Source organism: Malus domestica, chromosome 01, assembly GCF_042453785.1.
Source record: "Malus domestica chromosome 01, GDT2T_hap1".
Lineage (NCBI taxonomy): Eukaryota > Viridiplantae > Streptophyta > Magnoliopsida > Rosales > Rosaceae > Malus > Malus domestica.
The window spans coordinates 23383079-23409315 of NC_091661.1; the positions used below are offsets into that span (position 1 = coordinate 23383079).

Here is a 26237-nt window from a genome sequence, read left to right on the forward strand (position 1 = left end):
ATGACGTTTTAACGAAACACTTATAGTACTGTTTATTTTTAACAAAAATAATATTTTTACTTTAAAAAGTCACTCATGATACTATTCACTTACAACACATTTTTGTCATTTTGATTAAAACTCAAAGTTTTCAAGTCATTTTTATTAGTTTTCCTATAATAATATGAGTCCGGATCCTCTTTGTGAGGATTCCGAAGATCTGTGAATCGTGTCCGTTCATCGTAAATCATGCGGTCATAAATCATTTTAAATATTTTTATTTAAAAATAAACATAAACAGTACTTGATAAAAACTGATCGCACAATATACAATAAATGGATACAATTCATAGATTTTCATAATCCTCACCAAAAAAATTATGCAAAAACTAACACCAATAGTATACAATATTTGCCTACTCCCCCTCAACGCAGTCAATATTGCTTACTTCAGCATGAATAGCCAAATCGAGCCCCATTAATCTTTTTATAATAAATTTTATGTGAAAAAGGTGACAAAATAAAAACTGTTATATTGCGAGAAAATTCAAAATAATAAGATATTGTTGTAAATAGTATAATATGTATGCCCACATGCATACAGTGAACATGTCATATGTTTAACAGTGTTTTTGTTTGTTTCCATGGTGATACTCTATAAATAGAGCTTTACGAATGTTCAACAAAGCACAGAGAGAAAAGGAAGAGAAAAATATCTAATAGTAATAATATACATTACTTCCTCTGCAACAGCTTGTGTTGGTATAATACTCTGCAACTGCTTCGTTCCTGTCCTGAATAAAGGTTATCTCTCTATAACTTTTACATTTTTATAACACGTTATCAGCACGAGTCTCTAAGTATAACCATGTCTCATTTACATTCACTAAACAATAAAGGAAATCATTCTCTCATTTCTCTCCGCCGAACGAAAAAAAAAAAAAAATGTTTCCTCTAAGGTTTTTCCTGTTCATCTTCTTCATCTGCCTCAACTGCGCGGTATATCCTCGCGACGAACTATTTGCTCCATGCCTGCTCGTAGTTCTCCAACTAGCGGTTACATACATCTTTGATTACTTGTTTGGTTTGGATATTGATTACTAACATAGTATTTATATTGATTTTACTGCGATCCAAGATGGTGCGGTATCATCGCCTATCTTGGACTACAGATCTACTTTTACTGCAAATTTCAGGTGGAGCGGTATAATCGCCATCCTTGCTCTCCAAATTTAAATTTACCTGTTATTTAATTTCATTGCAATTTTAGGTGGTGCGGTATAATCGCCCTCCTTGCTCTCCAAATTTAAATTTACCTGTTGTTTAATTTCATTACAATTTTAGGTGGTGCGGTATAATCGCCCACCCTGCTATGCGTATTTCAATTTTCTTGCTACTTGAGTGGTGTAGACTAATCGCCCATTCCATGTTACATTCTTTCAATGAGAATTGTGCGGTACAATCGCCCTTCTCATTCACCCTGAAAATCTCGAGCCAGAAGTTTCGAGTGCTTATCATTTTGGCCTGAAGATCAAAATGAAAAATTTGTAAGAACCAGAAGTTCTAACATCACATTCCTCTAGGAATACATATTACTGCAAGTTCTTACACATCTCATTTTCTTTCAGAAAAGAAAATGACGAACTTGGCTAAGCTTGAATATGCTGCCCTGGACATTACCGGGAAGAATTACCTTACTTGGGTACTTGATACCAAGATCCATCTGGAAGCAAGGAATCTTGGAGATGCCATCAGGGAAGAAAGCAGCTCATCTTCTCAAAATCGGGCGAAGGCTATGATCTTTATTCGCCGCCATCTTGATGAGGCACTAAAGAGTGAGTATTTAACGGTTGAAGATCCGTTAGCTCTCTGGGAGGCCTTGCGAAGCAGATACAATCACCAGACAACGATGATTCTTCCAAAAGCTCGCTATGAGTGGTCTCACCTGAGAATTCAGGATTTCAAATCAGTAGCGGAGTACAATTCTGCGTTGTTCAGGATTACCTCTCAGATGAAGCTCTATGGGGATACCATTACTGATGAAATATTGCTGGAAAAGACTTACAACACATTTCATGCCAATAATGTGCTCCTGCAGCAGCAGTATAGAGCGCGAGGCTACACTGAATACAACCAGCTGATATCTGTGCTCCTGGTAGCTGAACAGAACAATGAGCTCCTGATGAAAAACCATAATTCCCGACCTACTGGATCTGCACCATTCCCAGAAGTAAATGCTACTTCCCTCGAAGTGAACGCCACATCCTCTGGTGGTAATTATCATAAACAAGGACGTGGCCACAAACGAAGTCGATGGAATAGGAAAGGCAAAAACCATGGTGGTCAGTTTCACAACCAGGTTCAGAGGCATAATTCTGGCCCGAGCTTCAAAAATGTGAATCGTCACAAAGGCAAAGCTAACATGACCAATGCTCTCAGGAACTCTGAAGGAGTCTGCCATAGGTGTGGTGGCAATGGGCATTGGGTGCGAACTTGTCGTACCCCAAAACATCTGGTGGAGTTGTATCAAGCCTCCCTCAATAAGAAGGGTGTCGAGACCAATTTTCTCGACCAGGCTAAACCAATGGATATACCTGATCCAGTGTTTGATTTATCAGGGCAATTTGATGCAACTCACCTAGATGTTTCAGACTTCATTATGGAAAGGGGGAATGAAGTATATCGGTCCGACTAAATCGTTTATGTTTGATGTACTTTTATTATGCTGAACTTGTTGTCTAAAACTAGTTTTTCAAATTCAATAAAAATGGCATGTAAATTTCCTGTTATAAATTGTTTGTTAACTGTGATTCCATTTACTCAGAAAGCATGGATAAAAACTGTGGTTATTCTCAGAACATGAGAAATGACGGAGATATTTGTCTTGCAGACAGTGCAACAACACATACAATACTTCGTGATCGAAAGTATTTCTCAAGCTTAATGCTTACAAAAATAGGGGTAACAACAATATCAGGACCTTCAGATGTGATTGAAGGCTCAGGGAAAGCCCAGATTATGTTACCAAATGGAACAATATTGTCCATACAAAATGCATTGTATGCTACTCGATCTACTCGAAATTTGTTGAGTTTCAAAGACATACGTCTAAATGGATACCACATTGAAACGAAAAGTGCAAAAAATGTGGAGTATCTATGCATTACCTCCAATGATACCCAGAAACGTATATTGGAGAAGTTGCGTGGTTTTTCGAGTGGATTATATTATACATACATAAGGACAGTTGAATCACATACTATCATGAACCAGAAGTTCATTGATTCAAAGGTTTACATGCTTTGGCATGACCGTCTGGGTCATCCAGGATCCACCATGATGCGTAGGATCATTACCAACTCTAATGGACATCCATTATTGAGCAGAGACATTGCTATCTCAAATGATAACCCTTGCAAGGCTTGTTCTCAAGGGAAGTTGGTAATTAGACCATCACAACTAAAGGTTGATGCTGAATTCCCATCATTTCTACAAAGAATTCAAGGGGATATCTGTGGACCTATTCAACCATCTTGTGGACCATTTCGATATTTTATGGTTTTGGTTGATGCATCCACCAGATGGTCACATGTTTGTCTCTTGTCTACTCGGAATGTAGCTTTTGCGAGACTTCTTGCTCAGATAACTAAGTTACGAGCACAATTCCCAGATTATCCCATTAAATCAATCCGACTTGATAACGCTGGTGAATTTACGTCTCAAACTTTTGATGATTACTGCATGACATTGGGCATTGATGTTGAACACCCTGTTCCTCATGTCCATACTCAAAATGGTTTAGCAGAAGCATTGATCAAGCGGCTTCAGTTAATAGCCCGCACTTTGCTTATGAAAACCAAATTGCCAGTTTCTGCATGGGGACATGCCATTCTACATGCTGCATCATTGGTTCGATTGAGACCTATAGCCAACCACCAATACTCCTCAATACAACTCGTGTTTGGACATCAGCCAAACATTTCACATTTACGAGTTTTTGGTTGTGCTGTTCATGTGCCTATTGCACCCCCGCAATGCACTAAAATGGGACTTCAGCGTAGACTGGGAATTTATGTGGGTTTTGATTCACCATCTATTATTAGATATTTGGAACCCTTGACAGGTGATATGTTTACAGCTCGTTTTGCTGATTGTCATTTTGATGAGACAGTCCTCCCATCGTTAGGGGGAGAAAAGACCTTTCCAGAAGAACGGAAAGAGCTGACATGGGTTGTTCCCACCTTGTCTCATTTTGATCCTCGAACCCTTCAATGTGAAAATGAAGTGAAAAGGATCGTTCATCTTCAAAGCATTGCCAATCAAATGCCAGATGCATTTAATGACGCTATGAAAGTGACAAAATCGCATATACCAGCTGCAAATGCACCTGCCAGAATTGATGTCCCTGTTGGACAAAATAAAATGGCAGCGAATGATTCATCTGGTGCACGCCTGAAGCGTGGTAGACCACCAGGTTCAAAAGATTCATCCCATCGGAAGAGAAAGACGAGGGCACAACTGAATCCAAATGAAATCATTCAGGAAGAGAGAGTAAATGACAAATCCACAATTCATGACTCTGGACTTCCAGAAGAAGAAAATGGCCCTGAAGAGACAGAAGTACATGAAAGCAAAGAAATCTCCATAAATTATGCATGTACTAATGAATTGTGGGATCAGAATGAAATAATCATTGACGATATGTTTGCATTCGCAGTAGCCACTGAAATCACATTAAGTGATGATATTGAGCCCCGCTCTGTTGATGAATGCAAACAGAGACAAGATTGGCCTAAGTGGAAAGATGCAATCCAGGCAGAATTAAATTCCTTGGAAAGGCGAAGTGTTTTTGGACCAGTAGTCCAAACCCCAACTGATGTAAACCCTGTAGGTTACAAATGGGTATTTACAAGGAAACGCAATGAGAAAAACGAGATTGCTAGATACAAAGCACGACTCGTTGCACAAGGCTTTTCACAAAGACCTGGAATTGATTATGAGGAGACATACTCTCCTGTAATGGACACAATTACGTTCCGTTACTTAATAAGTTTGGTGATTTCAGAAAAACTTGACATGCGACTTATGGATGTCATCACCGCGTATCTATATGGAGAATTAGATACTGACATATATATGAAAGTCCCAGAATGACTTAAGTTGCCTGAAGCAACAAACAAACCACGGGGTATGTTCTCATTCAAATTAAGGCGATCACTATATGGGCTGAAACAATCTGGGCGAATGTGGTATAATTGTTTCAGTGAGTATTTGATTAAAGAAGGATATATCAACAATGTCATCTGCCCTTGTGTGTTCATTAAGAAATCCAACTCTGGATTTGCTATAGTGGCAGTATATGTTGATGATATGAACTTAGTTGGGACTCCTGAAGAGCTCCATAAAACTGCTGAATATCTGAAAAGCGAATTTGAAATGAAAGACCTTGGGAAAACCAAATATTGTCTAGGCCTGCAGATCGAGCATTGTGTTAGTGGAATTTTGGTCCATCAATCAGCTTACATTGAAAAAATACTGAAGCGATTTGGCATAGACAAGGCTTATCCACTTAGCACCCCAATGGTCGTTTGTTCTTTAGACATTAAGAAAGATCCATTCCGTCCAAAGGAAGATGATGAACTGGTCATTGGTCCAGAAGTACCATATTTGAGCGTAATAGGTGTTTTATTGTATTTAGCACAATGTACTAGATCAGATATAGCTTTTTCAGTTAACTTGTTAGCCAGGTACAACTCTGCTCCAACAATTCGTCATTGGAAGGGAGTCAAAGATGTTCTACGATACCTTCGTGGGACAACAGATATGAGTCTCTTCTACTCAGACAAGCCCACAAATGAACAAATCCTTGTTGGATACGCAGATGCTGGTTTTCTGTCAGATCCGTATAAAGCCCGCTCACAAAATGGATATGTGTTCACTAATGGAGATACTGCAATTTCATGGCGATCAACGAAGCAAACGCTAGTTGCAACATCTTCCAATTATTCGGAAATAATTGCTCTACATGAAGCAAGTCGTGAATGTTCTTGGTTAAGATCAATGATCCATCACATCCGGAATTCATGTGGTCTACCTTCAAAGACAGACACTCCAACTGTTATCCATGAAGATAATGCAGCCTGTGTCGCCCAGATGAAGGAAGGATTTATCAAAGGTGATAAGACTAAACACATATCTCCAAGATTTTTCAGCGCACATAAGCTTCAGAAGGCTAAAGTTATTGAAGTCAGACAAATCCGTTCCAATGAAAATTTAGCAGACTTGTTCACCAAATCTCTACCAAAGTGCATATTTCAGAAGCTGGTGCAGGGAATCGGATTACGTCGGCTTACAAATTTGAAGAATGCAGAATCAGGGGGAGATCCAATTCAGAGGGAGCATCCAGTAGGATTTTTCCCACTGGGTTTTTCCTATCAAGGTTTTAACGAGGCAAAATAAGCATGCTCAACACCATCCGGATAAAGTTGTACTCTTTTTCCTTCGCTATGTTTTTTTTCCCACAGGGTTTTTCCAAGCAAGGTTTTAATGAGGCAACTGATGTTGATATGTGGGCATCCAAGGGGGAGTGTTGTAAATAGTATAATATGTATGCCCACATGCATACAGTGAACATGTCATATGTTTAATAGTGTTTTTGTTTGTTTCCACGGTGATGCTCTATAAATAGAGCTTTACGAATGTTCAACAAAGCACGGAGAGAAAAGGAAGAGAAAAATATCTAATAGTAATAATATACATTACTTCCTCTGCAACAGCTTGTGTTGGTATAATACTCTGCAACTGCTTCGTTCTTGTCCTGAATAAAGGTTATCTCTCTATAACTTTTACATTTTTATAACAGATACAACCTTACCTATTTAGTTCATTCTAGAATGGTGTGACATAATGTTAAATGAGAAAATTAAGTAGACAGTATGTCACATCATTATATAATTTTACATACTTTAATAGATGGTGTTATTCACATACTCATTTTTACTCTTTACACACATCTCTTAATTTTTGATTGGGCATATGAAATAAATTGAAAAAGATCAAATAATAAAATTAACAAGAGCGTGTGAGAGCTAAAACAAGGTGTGTGAATTGTATTCCCCTACCGGAATTGTGTACATCAATGAAGATAAGACACAAGTTTATATGGCTAAACAAAATAGTCAAATGGATGTAATCGTTTGTTAAAGAAAAATTCAAAACGGATGATGCGGGATTTTTTCCCCAACAAAACAAATTATGGGTTGGTTATTCATGGTGGCACGCATGACAAGTGACAACAGTAGATTGCACAATATCTGATATCTGCGCACCCACTGCTTAGTTGTTTAAGGTGATAACGAATCTTATCATTATTATCACTATTGCTACTTTGGTTGAGTTTTTCTATTCCACGTGATATTCTCACATTGCATTATAGTTTTTTAATTCGAACATTATTTGTCATTTAATACTATAATTTAATGATTTTTTTTATATTTATAAACGAGAGGTTTTAGATTTAATTATCGATGAATAATTAAAATTGGAAACTATAAATTAACACGTGCCCATATGTGGTTGCAAGTTCAGCAACTGCTGCTATTTTTTTTAGCAATGAAGAAGTGTTCTTAAATTCCCCACTTATTTAACGTTATGAAAGATAAGAGACTCGTTTGCATGTTGACATAAAAACCACACTTTACTATAAAACTAAATTGTGTAATTGATTTTCGTCACTTAATACTATAATTTAATGATTTTTTATATATTTATAAATGAGAGGTTTTAGATTTAATTATCGATGAATAATTAAAATTGGAAACTATAAATTAACACGTGCCCATATGTGGTTGCAAGTTCAGCAACTGCTGCTATTTTTTTTAGCAATGAAGAAGTGTTCTTAAATTCCCCACTTATTTAACGTTATGAAAGATAAGAGACTCGTTTGCATGTTGACATAAAAACCACACTTTACTATAAAACTAAATTGTGTAATTGATTTTCGTTAATGTAAAGAATGATAAACTATTTTACAATTTTATATTGCAATTTAAAAAAAAATTAATAAAAATTCTCTAGTGTTCCGAAATATGGAAAGTGATCATTTTTTTATCTCTTCCATCAAATTCACCGATTCGAGTTATTGAAATTTGATCCCACGCCTATAAACATAAATTCATTTTAAAAATTATAATAACTTTAATCGTTGAATTAAATTTTAAAAACTCGGATTTGTAGGTTTGGTGAACTTGACGATCCCTTTCCCCGAAATATTATCTTCTTTGAAACTTTATTTTTAAAAGTCAACCGCTACCTGCCTTTTTGCAGCCACCAAAAGTCTAACGGCGGCAATAATTGCAGAAATTCCGTCATAAATACAGCGTCACGGAGACAAACATTCAATCATAAAACACTGTATCATCGTAAATATCATCACCAACTTTGTTTTCTCCTCACAACATCGTAAGACGCTCCACATGACCTACTCCACTCTTCCGTTACCAAAAACATCGTAGTTCTCGTCGAACACTCAAAAACCTCAAATCCAAAACCTCTGAAAATCCCCGAAAACCATGTCCTCCTTGTTCCTTATCCTGTTCTTACTCTCCCACTCCCTCTGTGTTTTTGTTACTTCAGCCGGCAAAGTTGACGACTCTCGGACGTTATTATGGCCGCTGCCGGCCAAGTTCACCTTCGGGAACAAGACCCTATCCGTCGACCCGGCGCTGTCGCTGGTTGTTGGCGGGAGTGGCGGCGGCTCCGGCATTCTGAAGCTGGGTTTTGATCGGTACAGAGAGATTATATTCGAGAACAGTCATGAGGTTTTAGCTTTGAATACACTGAGGGGAAAGAGACAGAGTTTTGATATTAATAAGCTGAGAATTGTGGTTCAATCGAGCAACGAAGATGTGAGTTGGGTTTTTGCTGAAATTTATAGTTTGTTTTTGGTTTTCTGAGAAAATAATTGTGGGTTTTGTGTGTTTTTGCAGCTGCAACTTGGTGTGGATGAGAGCTATACTTTGTTTGTGGCGAAGAAAGATGGGACATCGGTTGTTGGGGAGGCGACGATCGAGGTAAATTGATGGTTGGATGTTATGGTTTTTTCATTTTTTGGTGATTGATGGCAATTTGGTGCGGAAGCAGATGATTGTTTGTTGTGCATTTGATGTCTAAATGGTTAATTTTTCTGCGGTACCGTGTCCCAAAAAGCTTAAGCTTGAATGGGGAGCAATGCATATAAAGCAGAACATATATATGATGTCCCAGCTTGCATTGACTGCACTGCTTGGGGTTAACAGAGAACTCGAAATGGGGACGAGAGGCTTCAAATCAAAGAACTAGAGCTCTGGCACCATTTTAGACTATCACTCTGTCTGAAAAGTTTAAGCTTTGTTGAATGAATCAACAATGTAATCAAGCTAACAGAATTTACTTCCGTTTCACTGAAACGGCTTTCTATGACTATAAGTGCAACAATTCTAGCATTGTGTATTGCAGTTCTGTAGTAGATCCTGTGGCTTTGACTAGCATAGGTTGCATTGTTATCATAATTAATTAATCTTGACTTACATGCCAAAGATAATGGTATGGTTGTGCAGTAGTTCCATGGATGTTGATTTTTTTTATCCCTTTTTGGTTGCAGGCGAACACTGTGTATGGAGCTCTGCGGGCTTTGGAGGTATGTGTGATTGTTGCTAATTTCATTACGAATTAGGCATGGATGTATAAGCACATGTACATAATTTAGAGGGTTTCTTTAATAGTCAGTTAGGACATAGGACTGCAACATTACTTTCATTAAGGCAAGCGAGGAAGTGGTTGAGGTTTCCATCCTCGTTCCAATTCAATAACACTAAACTTTGCATAGACGCCGAACAAATGGAAATCATGTTTCCTCTATCTCTGCTCCCCCAAACTGAGGTGCATGACATGAGCGAATGCATACCTGAACCTTTGTTCGGTTTGCAGCTGCCAGTTAAATGTTACTGTGGTACTGGTGCTCTAGTCCGGCAATTAGGGTAAAGGGTCATGCGTGCATTGTGATGACGTCTTCCTCTTACTGGTCTCTCCTTACGTCAGCTTGGCAGTGTCTTGTCTTAACATCCATTCCTGTAACGTTAGAGTTTTTGGTATGATTCTAGATGGGTGTAATTACAATACTGGATTCCTGAAATACCTAACGGGATGCATATGATGGGTGCTCAACTGTTGCCATTTAGAAATTGTAGAATGATGTCATATGATCCTCTTCTAAATCTGGTGGTTGAGAAAAAAAAACTTGCTTGAAATGATGATATATTTAGTGCTTTAGTTATAGAGAAACTAGATCGACATAGCTGGACTAGTACTTGAGACCAAACTGTTGGATAAGCTGCTAAAATTTGTATGCATTGTAGGATGCTTAAAAAATCTCTGATTTTTCACAAATAGGCGGGGTCCTGTCTTGTTCCTGTCTCTTCCTTATTCGTCATTTTCTTCTTCCATTTTCTAGACATTCAGCCAGTTGTGTACTTTTGATTACGGGAGTAAATCTGTACAAGTATATAAGGCACCCTGGTACATAAAGGACAGTCCAAGGTTTCAATACCGAGGGCTTTTGATTGGTAAGCTGCAATTTTTCCTGTGAAGATAAAATTCTATGCAAAGTTCATTAAGTAGTCTGTTCTATAATATTTCTGAGCGCCTATCTTGTTGATACTTTTCCAGATACATCAAGGCACTATTTACCAATTGAAGTGATTAAGCAAATAATTCAGTCGATGTCGTATGCTAAACTTGTAAGCTATGCTATCCGAAGGATTTTTCACTTATTTTGAATCCCGATCTGTTTCTCTAATTATTTTTCATGTAATACTGATGTTGAGAATTTCATTAAGTAGAATGTTCTTCATTGGCACGTCATAGATAGAGAGGCTTTTCCTCTAGAAGTACCTTCATATCCAAAGTTGTGGAACGGAGCATACACAAAATGGGAGCGCTACACGGTTGAGGATGCAATTGAAATCGTCAAGTAAGGTTTCTGTAGATTATCTAATCCTCGTTAGCTTTTGAACTGTAAATGCTTTGTAAAGAAAAGAAAAGAAAACCTTTATCTACATTTCTTATGTGCAATTCATGCTTTCTTACTCTTACAGAGACTAATAGTGTGTTTTCTTTCCACATTTTGACATGTTAACGTGAAGCTTTGCCAAAACAAGAGGTGCGCATAATCTTTGTTTCCTTACTGGGCCAGAAAACAAGCTTACGTTCTTCACTATTCCTTTCTGTTTATATAGCCTGGATGCAGGACATCCTATTGACATCCTATTGCATAAGGTGTAAAAAGATTTTTCATATTTTACTTAATCATTGTGGATGTTTTGTGGCAGGCGTCAATGTTATGGCAGAAGTAGATGTCCCTGGTCATGCAGCGTCTTGGTAAAAACCTCTCTCAATATCAACTGTTGTCTTAAACTAAGGCTATGAGCGTATCATTGTGGCTAAAATATTGCAAGTAAAAATTAAGGAAGTGGATTTCAGCGTTTCCTATCAAGTAGCTTTTTTCTCTGAGCTAGAAGTTGATGGTTCATTAGTGTGGTGGTTGTACCAAATGAAAAGACCTAGCTTACTCGCCTTTGGTTGCTTCAGTAATTATAGTCTCATGGCTTTCTAGGATCTTCACGTGTGAAGAAGATACTTCCCTTTCAATCTCTTATTCAATTATTTCTATGTAAAAGGGTAAACTTTTTTCTATGGAGATCATACTGTAATCTTGATTCTTGAATAACTCCCTTTGCTAAAAGTTAAAATGAGTTTGAGAGAACGAGAACGAGCTTACTGCATACCATTATATAGTTTCATCTTATGGAGAAAATTCTTTCTCATTTATTACTGGGTCTGGCTGAACTGAATCTTTTCGTCTTCGGTAATTTATTTTTGTGCCTTGCTTTCTGGGAACTTAAATCTAGAATTAGCAAAAAAAATCAGAACTTGCTGACATTTCATTATCCTTGAAGAATTATTCTTTTCGGTTAACTATTGAAAACTACTTATTCATGTAACTTCTACCTTTTCTTGATCCCCATGTGCAGGGGCACCGGGTATCCTGATCTTTGGCCTTCCCCTTCCTGCAAAGAGCCACTTGATGTTTCGAAGGAATTAAGTTTAGATGTGATTTCTGGAATTCTGACAGGTTAACCTCGTGATAACATCTCTCTCTCTCTCTCTCTCTCTCTGTGTAAGTACTGGGGAAAGTTTTGCCTTTATCTTGCATATACCTATGAAATTTAACTTCTATTATACAGATATGAGAAAGATTTTTCCCTTCGAGCTGTTCCACTTGGGCGGTGATGAAGTTGATACAAGTAAGTTAAAACTAACATTTGTTCTAAACTAACATTCTGCAATCATGTTGTTTACGAAGAACTAATACGAAGGGAACATAGTTCTCTCTTCTTTTAAAACTTCTTTGCTGTTACATTGGTTTCACCTTAAGGGCATTTGTTTTTAGGAAATGATTTCCGGCACCCCTTTCTCCCCTTACTCACCCCTGTAATTATATGTCATGTGCATAATCTCTCTCTCTCTCTCTCCCCATCCTTATATACCATCTGATGTTATTTCAATATTGGCAGCTTGTTGGAGCACCACTCGACATGTGAAGCAATGGTACCTACTTCGTTTGGCTTTGTTCATCATCTTTCAGATCTTATATGATTGATTACTGTTTGCATGTAATTCTTGCACCTTTCAAGCAATGATAACTTAAAATCACAACAAAATACTCAAACAACTTCGTCTTACAGTCACGCAATCTTAAACTGGCTAATGTTTCTATTGAGCATGTACTGAATTAATTACAACCATCACGCCAACCTCAGATGATTTGTTTAGCCAAGCTTGATTTGTGTTTGATATGTTTATTGGACTTCATATCTGTAGGCTTAAAGAGCGGAACATGACTACTAAAGATGCATATCAGTATTTCGTTGTCAAGGCCCAAGAAGTAGCAGTTTCAAAAAATTGGTCCCCAGTAAACTGGTATGCTAAAAATCATATCATTGACTTGCTACCGTCCTTTTAAAGTTTTTTTTTTCCTTCCCTTGCATTGGCTTTCATGGAAAATTTGAAGGTAGTGTTTTTTTTCTTTCTCACCCATAAGTTCGTGCTAGGATCTTCATCAGGTTCCAGTTATGAATCATTGGTTGTTAAATAAAGGGGTTAAAATCAATGAATGATCATCGTTTTTGTTCCTCAATACTGTAAAGCATCATTTGACAAACGTAATTTTTATCTACGCAGGGAAGAAACCTTCGATACCTTCCCAACGAAGCTCAATCCCAAGACCGTAGTGCATAACTGGTGATTTTCTTCCCTATGCACATTTTTTTTTGTGATGGCATCAAGTGAAGCTCTAATCGTTTCAAGCACTTTCTAACTTTCTAAATGCAACAGGTTGGGCTCAGGAGTTTGTCCGAAGGCTGTTGCCAAAGGTTTCAGATGTATTTTTAGCAATCAGGGTGTTTGGTATCTTGACCATCTAGATGTCCCTTGGAATGTTACTTACAATGCTGAACCACTTGAAGGAATTACGGATATTTCTCAGCAGAAGCTTGTCATTGGAGGAGAAGTATGCATGTGGGGTGAGAAAGCCGATACATCAGATGTTCAGCAAACAATTTGGCCTCGAGCAGCAGCTGCTGCAGGTAAGCAGTGAAAAATAGTTCACCATTACAACGTACACGTAAACTTGTTACACCGTGGATATCTTTTGATGCCTGTCTAATTTGATTTAATGGCATTTCGTTTTCCCTGTAGAACGCTTGTGGAGCAGGAGGGAGGCAACATCTGGTGGAAAGAATATCGCAACAGCACTGCCTCGGCTACAATACTTTAGATGTCTCTTAAATAGACGTGGAGTTCAAGCCGCTCCGGTGACGAACTTCTATGCTCGAAGTCCTCCAACTTGGTCTGGATCATGCTACGATCAATAACACTTCCAACTGTTATATTAAGTGATTTCATGCGTCGTAAGATTCCCTTCCACTCTTCTACAAACAAACGAACCGTTACAGAATTCAGTGTTTCTCTTGTTTGAACATGCATTGCCTATTTATGGTAGCTATTGCTGTCAGTTTGATGAGCCAGATTTGAACGACTCGTTGTATTTGGCAACATTTGATGTTGTTGATTTGTTGTAAATGTAGTTACTATTCTTATTGAAATCAAATCGATATGATTCGCGTTAGCATCCGATCTTCTTTCGTGTTATGGATGTCATTGTACTCCTCACTATTAGCTTCTAAATTTCCATGGAAATATCCGAAAAATTATTGAAAGATATGGAGGAAGGGGAGGGGAGGTGAAGTCTAAACTTTATTCCGTAGTTTTAGCTAAAATCGATAGATTTGTCAATATTTCAAACATATGGGTTAAAGATCGGAGAAATTCTTATATTTTCTCTAAACCAGTGTTTGACATTAAGTTTCATTTTAAATTTCCAGGTTTTTGAGATAATTTCCATCATTTCCCTTGAAGGCAACTGATGTCAATGTATTGATATTTCTACAAATTTGCATATCGATAATTTCACTTATACAAGTATTTTAAACACTGAATATATGTGACGTCAAATCCCAAATTTTCATCACAGACGGGTTTCTGAAGGGTCATATTCTAAGCTTTAGGAAATGTGTGATTTTTGGGGACTTTAGGTTCATGAAGTCCCTTTCCTCATTGAATTGAATGTGGAAAACTAGTAAAAAGTAGAAATAATCTGCATTTTACCCAAATTGGGAGACTTTTGTTGTGTTGGGAATTTGGCACTACCAAATTCAAAGCAATTAGGACTTTATAAAACTATCAATCATCAACCTTATAGATTTGTAGTTTAATAACTTCGTAAACTTACTCCTAGTTCGAATCTCTTGTTTCCTAATGATAGGAAAACCTTTAAGAACTTATGACGATATTCTCAATTATTACGTTGGATGTTGTGATTGGACAAGATTGAAATTGTGGTCGCTAAATTTCAGGAATGTGTGTTTAAGATATAATACGTTGAACTGTTATAAAAATAAGGTCAAGCCCAATGTTTAAAAGTTCATAAAAAACAACCAACCCTAACATTAATCCAATTTAATGGATTAATCCAGTTCAGCACGAGCCAACAAACATATAGCTCTATCGACTACTCTCATCCCTCATTTTTTTGTCATTAAAAGAAAAATAGTGGTCAACTATTCACAGTAATTGTTACGCAAGCAAGTCCCACATGAATAAATGACTTGCAAACATCCATGCACGCGCGAGCGATTGATACTAACACAATTGTTTGAATAATTAGTTTCTAAACAAACCATTTTGAATATGCAATTTCACTTTGGTAAGTAACAATGACGTTCAAACTTCAAATCCATATTTTGAATCCAAGTTTTATGATATTGCCAAGTACCAATCAAAGTCGTTTCCATTCTGACTTGGAATGCAAGGATTTGATTATATGAATATTCACTAGTCAGTCAGTGGCCAAAATTCAAACATTGCTAATCCTGGGACTTTTGTTTTTTGACTACCAATAACCAATTCTTTTGGACCAACCAATTACCAAATTTACAATTCTAAATTTTCACCATAAAAATATAACCAAAACAATACTGTACTCGACATTCGAGTGCGATCTCCTTACCTTAACTGTTTGTATCATTCTCCCATCTTGAGCTCTAAAGTTTAATTTTCTCATTCAATTGATTAAGAATATTCACTTTGCATCTGAATTCCGGGTGCAATTTCTTGCTTCATATACTATTTACATTATTTTTGCACCGAGGTCCCGAGTTCAATTTTCTCCACCCACACTTGTATTGACAAATATTGTATGGTAGAAATGGGCATGGGAATATGGATATTGGGCGGGTTAGAGAATGGGTATGTAAATGTCAGTCTCTCTGAAGCAGTCAAATAAACAAAACGAGGAATTAAATTGAAACCCACTGCCATTTTCCTACTGTGAATCTTTCTTCTTCCCCCTTTTCCCTCCTGTGCTTTTGCCTCCCTCCTTCCCTCTCTCTCTCTCTCTCTCCCCCCTCCCGCCTTCTCTCTCTTCACTCTCAAGCCTTCTCACTCCTCCGTAGCTCTGCTCTGCTCCGCCTCTCTCACATCTCAATCTGTAAGTCACAAATCTTCTCTCTCTCTCTGTAAGTTTTGCATCACATAGAACCCTAGAAACTCAGAAATTGCACGTTTTTAATTCAATTTCTTATTGCCGACAAAAAAACTCAGGATTTAGCTTAAGATTGGGATTTCCATTCTACCCTAATGAGTTTTACCGTTTAATTTCTCTCTATTTTTAGCACCTTATTGGTCTGATTTACCGCTAATTTATATGGGAATTTTGATTTGGTGTTAATTAATGAGATTAGTACGATTTTGTGTTCTTCTTCTTCAGAGTGGGTTTGTTGCTGACGCTTGATCTGATAGGGTTTTGATTCCTGACATTCTTGTAAATCAAAACCCCACGCTCTTCTCTTTATTTGGAGCGTAGTGAAGCGAAATGGAATCGAATTAAGGGGTGTTTCGGATTTCTGGGTTTTTTTTCACTAAGAATTTCAGTTGGGCATGGTGAGTAAGGAGGATGCCTCCGCTACTTCACGGCCTCCGGCCCAGCTTTCGAGCTCTCGGAAGATGTTCTGGCGCTCAGCGTCGTGGTCTGCTTCCCGGACCAACCCTGAGACTGAGGAAAGAGACCTAGCAGATCCAAATGCCATTGTAGGAAACAGTGTCCCAAACCATCGTAGGTTTCCTGTACCCTTAACCCCTCGGTCCCAGCAGAATAGCAAGGCTAGATCTGGTTTGCCCCCCTTGCAGTTGCCCATTGCTCGGCGTAGCTTAGATGAGTGGCCCAAGGCAGGTTCAGATGATATTGGTGAGTGGTCACAACCTCCTACCCCGAGTGGAAGAAGTGGTGGGGAGAGGTTGAAGCTTGATTTGTCAGCGATTCAGCGAAATCCTGAAAAGAATGGCGGGCTTGTGAGGAGGGATAAGATTGCTTTCTTTGATAAAGAGTGTTCCAAAGTGGCTGAACACATTTATCTTGGCGGAGATGCTGTTGCAAGGGATAGGGACATACTTAAGCAGAGCGGGATCACCCATGTTCTGAATTGTGTGGGTTTTGTTTGTCCCGAGTATTTCAAGGCGGATTTTGTGTACAGAACTCTGTGGTTGCAGGATAGTCCGACTGAGGATATTACAAGTATTTTATATGATGTTTTTGATTACTTTGAAGACGTTAGGGAACAACGTGGAAGAGTTTTGGTTCATTGTTGTCAAGGTGTGTCTCGGTCCACATCGTTGGTGATTGCGTATCTTATGTGGAGAGAAGGACAGAGTTTCGATGATGCGTTTCAGTATGTGAAAGCAGCAAGAGGTATTGCTGATCCAAATATGGGTTTTGCTTGTCAGTTGTTACAGTGCCAAAAGAGGGTCCATGCTTTCCCTCTTAGCCCGAGTTCACTATTGAGGATGTACAGAATTGCCCCACATTCACCATATGATCCTTTGCATCTTGTTCCAAAAATGTTGAATGATCCTTCGCAGTCTGCGTTGGATTCTAGAGGTGCATTTATTGTTCATATACCTTCTGCCATATATGTTTGGATTGGTAAGAATTGTGAGGCCATCATGGAAAGGGATGCAAGAGGGGCTGTTTGTCAGATTGTTCGGTATGAGAGAGTGCAAGGTCCAATAACAATAATCAAGGAAGGGGAAGAACCAGCGTACTTTTGGGATGCTTTCTCAAACATTTTACCTTTGATGGATAGGTCTGGCAATGAAGGGGACGTTGGGGAGTCAGTAGTTAAGATTCGCCCAGGTGAAAGAAAAACAGACATGTATAATATTGATTATGAAATTTTCCAGAAAGCTATTAGTGGTGGTTTTGTACCTCCAATTGCATCCTCAGAGAACGAACACGAAACCCATCTTCCTGCTAGAGAGAGCAGCTGGAGTGCTCTCAGGCGTAAGTTTGCCTCTGAAAATATGAAGGACTTTATGTCAGCACCCAGGATATCCCTCTCCAGGGTCTATTCAGATTCTATGATGTTAGTTCATTCAGCTAAAAATTCGTCATCACCTGTATCAGCGCCGTCTTCATCTTCATCAGCTTCTTCTTCGTCACCTTCATATCTATCACCAGATTCCATTTCTTCTGAATCAAGCACTAATTCAAAGTACTTTTCAGAATCCTCTACGGATTCGCCATCTGCAGCTTCATGCTCTCTTCCGGTATCTTCAACATCGTCAGATGATTCTGATGTGTCACTCCTCTCAGCTAAATCAACTCATCAACCCATGTCTAACACACTAGAAAATGCTGTTTCCAGTTGTAGTTCACAGCCTTATTCACAATCAATCTCATTACCATCTAAAAGAATTTCATCTTCGCTTGCAAAGCGCAGAGGTAATTTATCTCTTAAATTACCTGTAATGAGTGATGAGATGAGGCTGATGAGTCCTTCGTCAAAATTTCTTCCCAGTAAAGAAGATGGTGTTCGGATAAATGACAGTACTTGTTCTATAGGTTACGTAGATAATATTGACAATGCCTTAGAGTCGAAGGATGATGTTCAAAATGGAGGGGGAGATTCAACACATCAATGCAACAAATCCCCGTGTAGGGAAGATAGTATAGACTCATGCCAGAAGGAAACTTCTTTTATCAAACATTCCACTGAGGCTTGGAACCCTTTGAAGGAAGGTACAGAATCTTCTGCCTCAAAGGAGATTGTGGAAAGTTGTCCAGCGCAATGCAATTTTATCCAACCTTTTGTGTGCCGTTGGCCCAGTTTAGAGAAGATTGCGACATTTGGTGTGAGGGAACTAGATTCTAAAGCTGCTTACACTATTTTCTCACCAAATACAGATTTTGGAAAAAGTAAAGACCGGGTTTTGTACCTCTGGGTGGGGAGATTTTTCAACAGTGATAAGTTTTCCATTCAACTAGATAGTGGAAGAGAGAGAACTGATGTAGAAGAGAGTGACTGGGATCAAGTTGGTTTTCATGTTCTTGTTCAAATGGGTCTGCCAAAGGACACAATCATTAAGGTATGGAATATGAATCTGTGTTTACCTCTACTTTTTATGTGATTTCGTCTTTATTTTTGGTGCTTGTGTCTCTAGGGCTCGGTTAATGTGGCTTCTTGTAAATTACGTATGTTTGCTATAAGATTTCTGTTGCCATCTACTTATGCATCCGAACTATTTTTGGGTCTCAGGGGCTTTGACTTTTGATTAGTGAGTTACTTGACAGCTGTTAGGGTTTTTTATTTTCCTCTTTTAAATCTGATTTTTTGGCATGGTTAGTTGCAGTTTCTTACATTTTGCATTAGGTTGTCTCTTTTTACGTTTATGATTTCTGATCCTTTATCTGTTATAATCTGATTTTCTAACATTGTTTGATTCTTTCCCTTTTATGTTTTTAACATAATCTACCCTCAGCTAAAAGATCTATGGTGCTATTATTGTCTTTGACTTTCCTTTGATTATTAGCCTGATGTCATTACTCAGCAGTGACTAATTATATTCTTCGATAAGCTGTTCATTTTTGGCTCATTTGGGGTTTAAGGTATCTATGTCGATTTGTTTGTGTTCATTCATTCAAAGTGTAATTTTCTGTTGGATTAAAGCCCGTGAATGCATGCTTGTCAATTGTTGTGAAATGTATGGGGTTTCTAACTGTGAACACTGAATGCTGTATGAACAGATTGTTAAAGAAAATGAAGAACCAGTGGAGTTTCTTGAATTATTGAGTCGGTTGTAGTGCCAGTGCAATTAGGGGAGATTCTTTATGGACATGTTGCCCAAATCAATTTTCTGTTTCTCCTGACTTAATTTGCAGTCCAACATTTTCCAGGCATCAGGATAAACGCCAGCGGCTAAAACATTAAGGTAATGAAGTAGTTGGTAACCATTATTAAACTGATTCCTTCATATCTAAAGACATGCTAGTCAACTATTTTTTTGGTACTGCGATTGGGATAGTAGCTTTGTCTTGGAGGCTTTGGGTGGCATGTCACTAGTGAACCAACCATCTTAGTATGAGCTGTTTTGCTGCACTAAATACAAGGTTTTACTAAACAGCACATGCACCCTTGGTCCGTTTCACTTGATTTTATTCCATTGCCTGCATTTAAACATGTTTTTGTGTATGCATCTTTTCTGTTCGAAGTTGCTGAATCACGTACTAAATGTACAGAAACCTTATTTGCAAGTAGGGCAGCTGCAGTAGTTGTCCCTCGAAGAGTCTATTAATGCCCATTTCTTGAAAAATCTCCCTTGAGGAGTGAACTTTGATTGGATGCTAGCTTCTGCTACTGCGAGTAAATCAATCAAAACGAAAACAAAACTAAAGGAAGATTTATGCATGGTTGGCGTAAACACTGTGCATATGCCTGTCCCTTATGTATTCTGATGTCCATTTTAATCCTAATAGTTTTAAAAGTTGCCGTAAAACAACGGTGAAATGCATACATATGATAAAGGCTCCATTTTAAAGCACTTTGTGATCTTTTCTTGATGCCTTTTTCTGTCGATCCAAGGGAAGATGAAGTTTTCATAAAACAAGGGTTTTGCATAGCTAGGTCCGTAGGAATTCCATTTAAGGACTGTTCATTGTTGTCTACGTTTACAAGTGTGTTCTTTTATGGGTGTTTTTGTAATCCTGACATGGTGTGTTTTGTACTATGCTGTGCAGTAGGCCGCCCTCTCAACTCCTAACTGCCTCGTTGCTAATCTTTACCGGTTGTACAGCGCTTTAACGCCCTCCCTGGTTACTCGTAGGATTTTTCTTGTATATTCACTAATACAAGGATCAAATCCTTGATGTCTTTTCTGGTAAACAAGCAATTTATATTAAACGTTCCATTCGAAATGCTCTCTCTCTCTCTCTCTCTCTCTCTCTCTCTTTCTCTCTCTCTCTCTCTCTCTCTCTCTCTCCAAAGAAATGGCTGTAAGTTGTAACCATTTGGTTCTATGTGTATGTTCTCGAATAAATTGTAGAGCTAACTTAACTACTACAACTCGTCATATCTCGAACAAAATGGAGACTCGGTAGTTGCGGAAGAACGAGGATGCTCATTCCTCACCTTCTAAGCAGCTTAATTAGGAGACCCTAGTGACACATACAAACACCTTGTTATAAAGGATACCCTTCTGAACCCTAGGATGTTGGCTGCCGGAGCTTACTCCGGTCGATTTTTACCAACGGCAATCCAAAGCCCGAGCAGCCCTAAAGAGATTTTGCCAGGCCAGAGTGAAACCATGTCCTACAAGATGTCATAATAATCACTTTGATGAACGCTCTTTCCTGTTTTATTTCTTTTCTTTCATCATAAATTGATGGTTACTTTAGAGTGCGAATAACAGCTCCAACAATTTAATACCGAATGCATAGGAGCATTAACAACAATTTAAGCGACTGAAACTGTCAAACATTTACTACTTTTACTACTCAATAAATAAATTTGATCAAAGAAAGGGCAACTGTCTAGATATTCTTGTAACTCAAATGCTGGACACATTAATGCTACTGCTATTAGTAGTTGGAGTTGCTCCAGGCATCCTTAATCAAGCCAAGCTCAGTTCTCTGTTGCTGAAATTTCAAGGCATCCTTGCTGAAAAAATTTAACCATGGCGTCCTCGCCACCTTTCTTAAGGTTTTTAAAGTGGATGTGTATCATCGGTTTGTTTGCCCGTTTGTCACAAGTTCACGTCGTTGCATTTAACCCGAAAGAACTCCAAGTTAAGAGGGCCGACTTCCCACGCGATTTTGTGTTTGGAGTGTCCACTGCTGCAGCACAAATGGAAGGATCAGCACAATCAGCAGGAAAAGGACCAAGTGTTTGGGACACGTTTGTAAAGCAATTCCCAGAAAGAATCGTGGACCGGTCGAACTTGTCTACTGCCCTGGATTCATACAAGCGATACAAGGATGACGTGAAGCTTCTCAAGGACACTGGAGTTGACCACTACAGATTTTCGATCGCCTGGACAAGGATTCTGCCCAAGGGAACCTTAAGTGGCGGAATAAACCAAGAGGGTATCGATCACTATAACAGCCTCATCGATGAATTAATCAAGAACGGCATTACACCCTATGTGACCATATTGCACTTTGACTGGCCACAAGCGTTGGAAGACAAGTACGGAGGCCCTTTGAACCGTTCGTTTGTGAATGATTTGAAGGATTACAGTGAAATTTGTTTTAAAACATTTGGAGACAGGGTTAAAAATTGGATCACGATCAACGAACCATATGTTGTTGCCTTCATGGGGTATGATGTTGGAATTTCTGCACCAGGCAGGTGTTCTGTAGACTCATTTTTTAAATGTACGGCTGGTAATTCAGCCACTGAACCTTACATTGTGACCCATAACCTTCTCCTCGCGCATGCCACCGTTGTTAAGCTATACCGAAAGAAGTTCCAAGAAAAACAAGGCGGACAAATTGGAATAAGTCTTGTAGGAGTGTATGTCGAGCCTTTTTCAGACTCGGTGGACGATAGAGCTGCAGCAAAACGAGGTTTGGACTTCAACCTCGGGTGGTTCATGGAACCATTAGTATACGGAAACTATCCGAAGAGTATGAGAGATTTGGTCAAGGAAAGGCTACCCAAGTTCAGACAGAAGGAAAAGATATTGTTAAAGGGGTCTTTTGATTTTATTGGCATCAACTATTATACATCAAGATATGGTAAAAACGATCCAGCAAGTCCAAAGAAACCAACATGCTACCACAACGATGCTTTAGCTTCACTGACAGAACAAAGAAATGGAGTCCTAATCGGACCTCCGGCTAATGGGAGTACTTTCATCTACATTTATCCGCAAGGTCTGGAGAAATTGTTGGAGTTCATGAAGGAACACTATCAAAGTCCGAAGATGTACATTACAGAAAATGGAATTACCGAGCCAAAGGATGATAAACGCGGACTTGGTGAAGCGCTCAAGGATCAACATAGAATCGAAAATACTCTTCGGCATTTGTACTGGATCAATAAGGCAAGAAAGAATGGTGTGAATTTGAAAGGATATTTCTACTGGAGTTTGTTTGATGACTTTGAATGGGGTGATGGTTATACCTCAAGATTCGGGCTTTACTACATCGATTACAAAGACAATCTTAAGCGCATTCCTAAAGACTCCGCTAAGTGGTTCCCTAAATTCTTGAAGGGTGAAGCGTAAAGATACAATACTATGAACCCCAGTTCCCAGTTCAAATCTTTTAAATTCTTCTTATCTTTTGCACTTTGGATTCAGTCTTTGTTATGTTTTTGGTTGTTTTCTTCCAATTTACTTTGTCAATAAAAACAGGAATTCCATTGGGACTAATTACGAGCTTGTTTGGTAAGTGCTTTTAAACGACTGAAAGCATTTTTAGAGAAAATGTTTTTGGATTTCAAAAGCACTTGAAGTTCTTTTCCATGATTAACTTGCATTTTTATTAAGGATTGATTTCTAAAACATTTTTTCTAAAAAACATTTTCAGTCATTTAAAAGTACTTGCAATGGTTTCCAAACTTGTCAGCAAGTTTTGCTTTTGTCCTTGAACTTTTTTTCTTTTCTTTTTCCTATTGTACTCAAACTGTTTCTCGCATTTTTGTTATTTTCATTAACTTCATACATTTTTAAGTAAAGTATAAAAGGTAAAATTGCAAGTGATAGATTGCCTAATTTGGAGTAGAAATAAAACTTCAATTTAAAAATAAATATAAAAGGTACCTTTGGAAACTCAATCATCCCACAACCTAAAAAACAAAACAAAACAAAAATTAAAATTAAAAAAATAATTTGAAAGGTGGATAATTCGACTCCTGTATCCACCCACCCCATTGCAGGAAGAAATTTTTTATTGTGTCTGAAACACGAAGTAGTATACGACATATCATTATACTATTGGAACCTTTTTTTTTATTATATATATATTTTTTATCAAGTGTCCCTCCAATTATAAAATAATATGTGATATACCATTTTGTGTTCCAGACATACTAAAAAGTCTCTCCAAAACTTTAAAGAAGAAGTTTGAAATTTTAGGTATTGCTAGTAAGAACATTGGCTTCATTCCAGTCTCTATCACCTAAGAACTTTATTTATTGTTTAATTTGCAACTCTTTTGGGGCAACTTGCGGGGCACTCTACTTAGGAAATTATGGACCTAACACCACTTTTTATAAATTGATAGGTTTACAAATGATTTCTAATAATTACTTTGGCATAGCTCTAAATTGTATTTCGTAGTAGATGCATGTTAAACTGAAAATTGAATCCAACCAAACCGCAACATTAATGAACTGATTACATCAGTTTTAAGCCATTATAATTCGGTTGTGGTTTAGAATTTAAGCAACTCAAAAGTGTAGTTTGTTTATACTTTAGACCCAAAACTGAGCTAACCCAAACTGCGCCCCAGCCCTAAGTTTCATGCATACATGTCGAGTAGTTATGGTTAATCGCCCAAATTGGAATAAGTCTTGCGGTCGTAGGACAATTTGTTGAGCCTTTTTCAGACTCAGCAGAAGACATAGCTGCATCAAAGATAATTTTGGACTTTGAACCAATCTACTCGACATAAAATTAAAAAAAAAAGAAAAAAAAAAAGTTTTCTAGTTAATTAACACAAGTATCATATAGAACGGGGAGGCGAACAAGGAATTAATTTGGTAACCCTCTGTCTTCTTGGTTCATGAATCAAGATCCTTCAGTTCTGAATCTTCTGGTCAAAACAAATGGGCCATTTATTAGTTAACACTCTGCCTTCTTCCGTTTCATTAACACTTTCGTTCTGCAAAAGCCGTGGATGCATGAATTGAAATGGTTTTCAAAGCCTACAAATTGAGGTGCTCCTCCACCGTCCTCAATAATGCATCAATAGCAACCACCAATGCCACCAGTGTGAGTTCAAGGGGTCGCAAGGTTCTGTTTGCTGAAGCGACAAAGGAAGTTGTAGATTTTCTTTTAGAAAACTTCATTTTAATCCCTAAAACAGATGAGTTTTAGATTATAACCATATGTAATATTAAAATTCAATTTTAGTCCCTAGCACATTTAATCATATCATTTATTAGTTGTATTTTGATGTTTTATTTTATCTTTTTATTTTTATTTTAATGTATTAATTACATTTAAATTTAATTTTTATTTCATTCATCATAATATATTTTAATGTCTACATTTAGGCAACTAAATTTTTTATAATATATATTCCGATAACAATTTTGTATGTTCTTCATTTAGGTACATTAATACATTTGAATATTTTGGTATATCTATCGGTACAAACATGTAGTTACATTGATTCAATATAATGCATTTTGTTACGTACACTTTGATATACACATTTGAGTATTGACTTTTAGGTACATTAATTCAATTATTATTTCGGTAAATACATTTAGGTACATACATTTTGGTATTGATATTTAGGTACATGCGTTTTCGGTATTAACATTTAGGTTTGTACATTTTGGTACATACATTTTGGTATTGACATTTAGGTACATTAATTCAATATAATACATTTCAGTACATACATTTAGGTTCATTATAATATATTTCGGTACAATCATGTAGGTACAAATATTTTGGTACAAAAAAGTCAATTTTATATATTTTGGCACAATCATTTCTGTGCACTTATGTATCTATATATTTTTGTATCACAATTTTTTTTAAATATTTTCTCATTTACGTTCATTTCTAATTAAAAAATTAAATATGTGCATATTAATAAAATTAAAATTTAATATGGAGAGATTAAATAAAAATACACATTAAATAAGAAAAATTGAATGTAAATTTTGATAAAAGTACACTCAAGGGATTAAATTGAATATTTAATCTAGCATCAGGTTTTTTTTAAATTTTAATCTTTTGCAAGGACTAATGTTCAAAAACCCCTTTTCTTAACTTTATACCATTCACACTCAACTTTGATTAAAACTTAATAGTAACCATTGTTCTAAAAATCCTCGATGTTAGGTGGTTGGTCACTGCCCCGATTAGTTTCTAAGCGTTTGAAAATTAAGAAAGTGTGTCTAGACCCGCTCAGGCGCCTGCCTAGGTCGCGACTCTCGTTTAAATAGAAAATAAAAAACTTTCATTTTACATTTTAAGTTTTCAATAAAATGTAGGAGACTTATTGGGATGAGGATCATATCCGGATCCTCACACTCTAATCGTTTATCGTACATCGTGAGGTCAATTTTCGTTAGGTGCTATTTATGTTT

General features: G+C 37.5%; 4 protein-coding genes across 4 annotated transcripts; all 4 read left to right on the forward strand.

Annotated features, from left to right (window-relative positions):
- Positions 1 to 1615: 1615 nt before the first annotated feature.
- On the forward strand, positions 1616 to 2674 carry LOC103417860 (uncharacterized). Its single transcript, XM_070807714.1, has one exon. It carries the CDS (start codon positions 1616 to 1618, stop codon positions 2672 to 2674), a length of 1059 nt encoding a protein of 352 aa, XP_070663815.1.
- A 5632-nt stretch (positions 2675 to 8306) lies between these two features.
- On the forward strand, positions 8307 to 14203 carry LOC103433494 (beta-hexosaminidase 1-like). The gene is made up of 15 exons (XM_008371758.4): positions 8307 to 8885; positions 8967 to 9050; positions 9620 to 9655; positions 10469 to 10580; positions 10684 to 10754; positions 10857 to 10987; positions 11160 to 11176; positions 11346 to 11394; positions 12048 to 12148; positions 12261 to 12320; positions 12591 to 12624; positions 12898 to 12996; positions 13258 to 13317; positions 13411 to 13661; positions 13774 to 14203. Exons 1-15 carry the CDS (start codon positions 8550 to 8552, stop codon positions 13947 to 13949), a joined length of 1617 nt encoding a protein of 538 aa, XP_008369980.2. The 5' UTR covers positions 8307 to 8549; the 3' UTR covers positions 13950 to 14203.
- A 1474-nt stretch (positions 14204 to 15677) lies between these two features.
- Positions 15678 to 20881, forward strand: LOC103433485 (protein-tyrosine-phosphatase MKP1-like). Its single transcript, XM_029100894.2, has 4 exons — positions 15678 to 16123; positions 16403 to 19056; positions 19715 to 19899; positions 20705 to 20881. The coding sequence occupies exons 2-3, from the start codon at positions 16573 to 16575 to the stop codon at positions 19769 to 19771; spliced, it is 2541 nt and encodes an 846-aa protein (XP_028956727.2). The 5' UTR covers positions 15678 to 16123; positions 16403 to 16572; the 3' UTR covers positions 19772 to 19899; positions 20705 to 20881.
- Positions 20882 to 21522: 641 nt separating this feature from the next.
- LOC103433555 (beta-glucosidase 24-like) lies at positions 21523 to 23202 on the forward strand. Its single transcript, XM_008371823.4, has one exon. The coding sequence runs from the start codon at positions 21640 to 21642 to the stop codon at positions 23191 to 23193; it is 1554 nt and encodes a 517-aa protein (XP_008370045.2). The 5' UTR covers positions 21523 to 21639; the 3' UTR covers positions 23194 to 23202.
- Positions 23203 to 26237: the final 3035 nt, after the last annotated feature.